The sequence below is a fragment of the Aulonocara sp. 'chitande type north' Nkhata Bay genome, linkage group LG9 (assembly GCF_057382095.1).
Source record: "Aulonocara sp. 'chitande type north' Nkhata Bay isolate Kocher_YH1m ecotype deep benthic linkage group LG9, A_spYH_male_GT1.1, whole genome shotgun sequence".
In the NCBI taxonomy this organism is placed as follows: Eukaryota; Metazoa; Chordata; class Actinopteri; order Cichliformes; family Cichlidae; genus Aulonocara; species Aulonocara sp. 'chitande type north' Nkhata Bay.
The window spans coordinates 299,402-304,948 of NC_141352.1; the positions used below are offsets into that span (position 1 = coordinate 299,402).

General features: G+C 42.1%; 1 protein-coding gene across 2 annotated transcripts; it reads right to left on the minus strand.

Moving 5' to 3' along the window:
• Positions 1-2,432: 2,432 nt before the first annotated feature.
• Positions 2,433-5,308, minus strand: LOC147321350 (neurogenic differentiation factor 6-A-like). Of its 2 annotated transcripts, none has more exons than XM_086305069.1 (2): positions 5,153-5,308; positions 2,433-4,848 (listed from the first exon to the last, which is right to left on the minus strand). In XM_086305069.1, exons 1-2 carry the CDS (start codon positions 5,279-5,281, stop codon positions 3,904-3,906), a joined length of 1,074 nt encoding a protein of 357 aa, XP_086161195.1. In that variant the 5' UTR covers positions 5,282-5,308; the 3' UTR covers positions 2,433-3,903. The 2 variants fall into 2 exon arrangements, with proteins under 2 accessions (XP_086161195.1, XP_086161196.1); XM_086305070.1 differs by having other exon boundaries at positions 5,094-5,260.
• Between the last annotated feature and the right edge of the window lie 239 nt (positions 5,309-5,547).

The following is a 5,547-nucleotide window of genomic DNA, read 5'->3' on the forward strand; positions in this document are numbered from 1 at the left end:
GTGTGCCTGCTCACCCGTGGAGATCATCTTTATTGGGGCTGAAGCATCCCGCCTCTCGGTCTCTCTCCGTGCCGCCCAGTCTGGCTTCTGATAACGTCCTGGCTCTGCGTTTCTATACACGTCCTGCCTTGTAAATACACTGTGCCTGTAAATAGCTCTTCACTGTTGATACATTTCCTCATTGCAAACCCTCGTGTCTCCTGTGTTCTGCTCTCACTCTCAGATATGTTCTGAAAGAGCCCAAAATAAGGAGCCTCCTGCCCAGTGGGGGTTTCTGTTGTTATTGTTAGGTATGACCTCGCTGTGGATCATTTTCTTCAGCTACCTCGTTTTAAATCAATGAACTGAAATTGGGATTTCTTGTACTATGTCCTTTTTTACAGACCGACAGCTCTCACAGGCTCATATGCTCAATGAGTCCCACGTTCATTAATGCTGCTGTGTGGCTCAGTGGGATCTCTGCTGTCATTCATTCCAGCCACACACTGTGACAGCCACTAGGTCACTTACACAGGGGTCTTCTCTTGTGTACTTTGTGTAAGAGCAGCAAATGTGATAGTTATCTGTGAAAGACTTGTAGAGGCTCAAAGCTGCCACAGCCTTGAGTTCATTACCTCTCGCTTTCTGTGGTATGTCAGAGGTTGGTCACAGTGTGAGAACGGAGGCTATTTGGGGCATGCATGTACAGCGGTGTGTGTGTGTGTGGGGGGGGGGTATGTAACACTTAAATATTTCAGATCATCAAACAAATTTAAATGTTAGACAAAGATAAAACAAATAAACACAAACAGCACTTGCTGCAGAATGTTCTGGTAGCACCACACTTCTGGCTGCCTTCCCCATCAGTCATCAGACAGGTCTCCAGTGTAGCTCCTCCACCGGCGCTGTAGCGGCTTTTCAGTAAACTGCAGAATGAACTCTCCACAAAGGTGGTGTTATCCCCATGTGAACAACTCACCAAGCACTTTAAGAGCCTGTTTGTACATCATCAGCATATTTCATTTATGTGTGTCCTTGGCGGTGGAAGCCTTTGGCCTGATGTGAACTTAACCGTTAACTACCTGCTTGCTCCTCTGAAGATCAACTCAAAGACTGTGATAAACAGAATTGTCACGGGCCGTGCGATTTCCGTGAGTCATCTCGCCTCGACTTCTGCAACAGCCTCTACTCTGGTGTTAGCTCGTCATCTATTGGCCGACTACAGCTGGTTCAAAATGCTGCAGCAAGGCTTCTGACTGGCACGTGGGAGCAAGAGCACATATCCCCTATACTCACCTCGCTACACGATCTTGACACTTGTCTTTAAAACATTGCATGGACTAGCTCCTATATATCTTTCTGATCTTTTAAATCGGTATACTCCAGCAAGATGTTTGAGGTCTGCGGACCAAATGCTTCTAGTTGTCCCCAGGTCCAGATTAAAACACAGAGGAGATCAGGCTTTTGCTGTGACTGCTCTGTGGAATAAACTACATATCAGGACCTCTCCAGCACTGGATACTTTTAAAACTCGTTTAAAGACCCATTTTTACTCTTTGGCTTTTAATTCTGTCTGAGTCTGTCATTATTTTATTCTTATTATTTTCTTTCATTTTATTTAACTTTTAAATTTTATCTGATTATTTTATTGTTCAGTACTTTGGTCAACAGTTGTTGTTTTTAGTGCTATATAAATAAAATTGATCGATTGATCAAATACTGCATTACAGTTGCTGCTAATCTATTGATTAGTTTGAAATATCAGGACATGGTGTTCTTGACATGACCTGGTGCTGTATCTGATCCCAGACCAGTGGGATGATTGATATTACTTCCACCCCTCTAATGAAGCCAGGCTCTTACTCCCCTGTAGTTAAAGTACTGCTGGGTTTCCCAGTCCATGATAAACAAAGACAAAGCAAACTTTTTTCCCCTTTTTTGGATAAATATTTAAGTTGTTATAACAACAAAAAAATAGCTGAGCTTTTCTAAGGCAAAGACACAAGATTAAAATTATATCACAAAATAGAAGCAATAAAAGAAAACAGTGCAGAGCTTCCATGTGTGGCATTTGCTTAAAATTGAAAAGTTAAAACAGAAGAGAAGAATGATGAGATGAATGCATGGATGGGTGGATGTGTGATGGAAACTGGAGCTTTGAAACAGGAAGTAGTTTAAATGTATAACAGTAAGTATCCCAGTGTTTCTCTAAACCTTTACAGGATTACACACGACAATCCTGCCAAAACAAAAGGTGGGACAGTGCCAACCACAGAAACAGGATGGCGTCTTCTGGGTCCAGAGGTCATGGAAGATATATCGAGTCATCCCAAAGTGATTCGGATATAAAATGCAAATCACCTGTTGACTGGCTGTTAAGCCACATCCCACGAGGGCCTCTGAGTACTTTCTTATTAAAATGCTCCTGGCAATATTCAGCTTCCTGCTGCTTTGGTCACCCTGTGACTCCGGAGCTTGTTGGAAACCTCTATCAGCGACTAGCTTCACGCATCACAAGTTCAATTCATTGCTTTAATAACAGAGAAAACTCTGCATCTTCTAACTGTAATTCACATCAGAGCTTTAACATTTTCCATCAGTCCATGAAGATCTGCTGTGAAAAAGACGGACCAATGTCCTTTGGGGCTGAATTTGTAATGTAAAAATTGTAGGAAGAGGAAATTGTTCATTAAATGTACTGAGCATGTGAACAGCTGGGAAGACGTTTATCGTCAGTGTTTAGTGCATGACCACTGTAACATCTGACATTAGTCACATACTGCTTTAAATGCAATTCATTATGATGTGTGAGTTTTATTAACATAGCACCAGTTAACAATTACATTTCACTCAAAGTGCTGCCTGTGCATGTAAATCTTCTCTTTGACCACTGGAGCCGAATCTGCCAAATATCTGCAGAGTTCAAGAATCAATACTTCAAATATAATTGTTAATGCTAAGCTGAAGTAAACAGTAACTATTGTTGTTACATTTATTTGGGCCAAATTAATTACATTTAACACAGTGCCAAATCACAACATCAATCACAAGGAACATAATAAGACTTTAAATGATAGTAAATAGTACACATAGTTCAACATAGCATACACGTCCATGTACACAGTATATACCTGCCTGAAGTCAGCTCTGGAAAGCTGCTGAAACACTGACACTTTCATCATTGTGTAACACAATGAATCCAAACATTATTAATGAAACAGAGACTTGTTGTTATCAGCAGAATATTATTTTCATCATGTATTTGTCAGTGAAAACAAAGCTGTGACAAATGTGGTAAAGATGTAATGCAGAACAACAGCTCACCATCAAACATTCACCCAGCAGCTGCTAAAACAAACAAAGTGGAGTTACAGAAACACACAAAATGCATTTGACATCCTTATAATAATTTACTACGTAAAGCAAAACAGAGAGGATCACAATATCACACCACATTTGTTCTGTTCATCCAGCATGCCAGCTGCAGCAAAAACACCATGGAAACGGCCGTGCATTCAATTTAAATGTAGTTTCAGGGAGCAAAGTTCTGGATAAATGCCCTGATATTTTAAAAGTATTCATGTGTTTTGGGTAAAACCCTCAGCGATTTGGCCCACAAGAAGAAAAAGTCATTATGTAGCTAACAGATTATTGTTATTATTATTATTATTATTATTATTATTATTATTATTATTATTATTATTATTATTATTATTATTATTATTATTATTATTATGGGACTCTGCATGTTTTCCTTGTGTGTGTGTCCGTCTGTGTCTGTCACATTACAGGTTGTCGTCCGCAGACAGTTCAGTGAAGATGACTTACTACTTTCTCATCATGCACTCACAAACCCTAGCTTTTTCCCTGTTATTGTTGGCACTACTGAACTTCTTAAGAACTCATCCATTTATATGCTGTTTATTAATTATGGAAAGGCTTGTTTAATTCCCCCTGCACCTGGTAAAACTGTCCCCGGAGTTGGATGTCATAGGGACCAAGGTCTGAGCTGGAGGCCTGATTGATGGGACAATAGCGGAGACCATTGTGACAACTTCGGTAGTCGACCGGTTCCTCGTGTTTGAGGGTGAAAAGCCCACTGAAGTTGAAGGGTGGGCTGAGAGTCCCCATATCCAGAGAACCAGAACTGTCTGGAGAGGAACTGTCGTTTACAGACTCAAAGGGGCTGCAGAAAGAGCCAAAGGGCCGCAGAGACCTACCGCTACCCGCTGTGGTGGAGCCCCCAGCCTCGGGACCAGGATGGTGATCATAGGCTGCGTACAGAGACAATGACTCCTCGTCGGGTTGTGAGATGAGGCTGCAGGTGTTGAGCTGGAGACAGCCAGCGACAAGGTTAGTGGTTGGCTGAGAGAGACCTTTGCACAGAGTCTGAACGAATGTGAGCAAGTCCAGCCTTTTGCCAGTGCTCAGGATCTCACTGAGAAGCCAGATGTAGTTCTTGGCCAAGCGGAGGGTTTCTATTTTGGACAGCTTTTGTGTCTTGGAATAACAGGGAACCACCTTTCTCAGGCTGTCCAATGCATTGTTAAGTCCATGCATACGGTGTCTTTCCCGCGCATTTGCTTCAATCCGTCGTAGTCGAACCCGGTCCAGGCAAGAGTGGCTCAGTTTCTTCTTTTGAGAAGCCCTTCTTCTGAGCCAAGCTGGATCTCCTGCTTCACTTTCCTCCTCCTTCACTTCAACATCCCTCAGTTCATCCTCCCTCCTGGTATCAAGGCTTTCCTCTGGGGCTCTGTCAATCTCTGGCTTAATCAATTTGACTAATTTGTTAGAGGTCCAACTCATCCTTACTGAACTGATGGTTTGATTGGAGGACTGTTCATCAAATGGCAAAGTCAGCATGCTGTCCTGCACGTTAATGGTGGGGAAAGAAAAATTAGATACAAGGCTTCAAACCTTAGAGGATACAAATCCCCAAATTAGGAAAAAACTGGGTTTTTAGCAGAAAATTTGACTGTACACATATGAAACATCATAATCTCATTGTGCAAAATATCACAACAATTACGAACAACTGGGATATAACAAAAGTCCTTATCATGTGAAAAATACCAGTTGTGATAGATACAGCTGAAATTAATTACCCGGCTTACCTCTTTTAATTAGTAGGCTGTTATTATTTTTCAATGACGCACTAAATAACTTGGCTCACCCGGCTCTGTTGTTCAATTTTAAAAGGTATCGTCCTGAAGCCTCCAAGTATCTCGACAAACACGTTCTCCTCCCTCTTTCTCCTGCTAGCGTCTTCTTCTTGTTGCAGCCTCACAGACACTGATGCCATCTGCTGATGTCCTCTCTCTCTCTCACACACACATGCAAACTAGCTTCGTATCCCTCTTTTCTCTCTGCATCACTCTGCCTGTGCCTCTTTCCCTCTGCTCCTAACATGGTGGATGCTGATCTGAGTTTTTAGACTTCACATTGAGCTGCTATAGTCACACAGTGAGCTGAAGCTAGTTGGGCACTTGTTCCTGTCAGCTGTCTAGCTTACACCTTGCAATGTGCTGTCACATGCATATAACCAGTGGTGGACTGGCCATCAGAGGA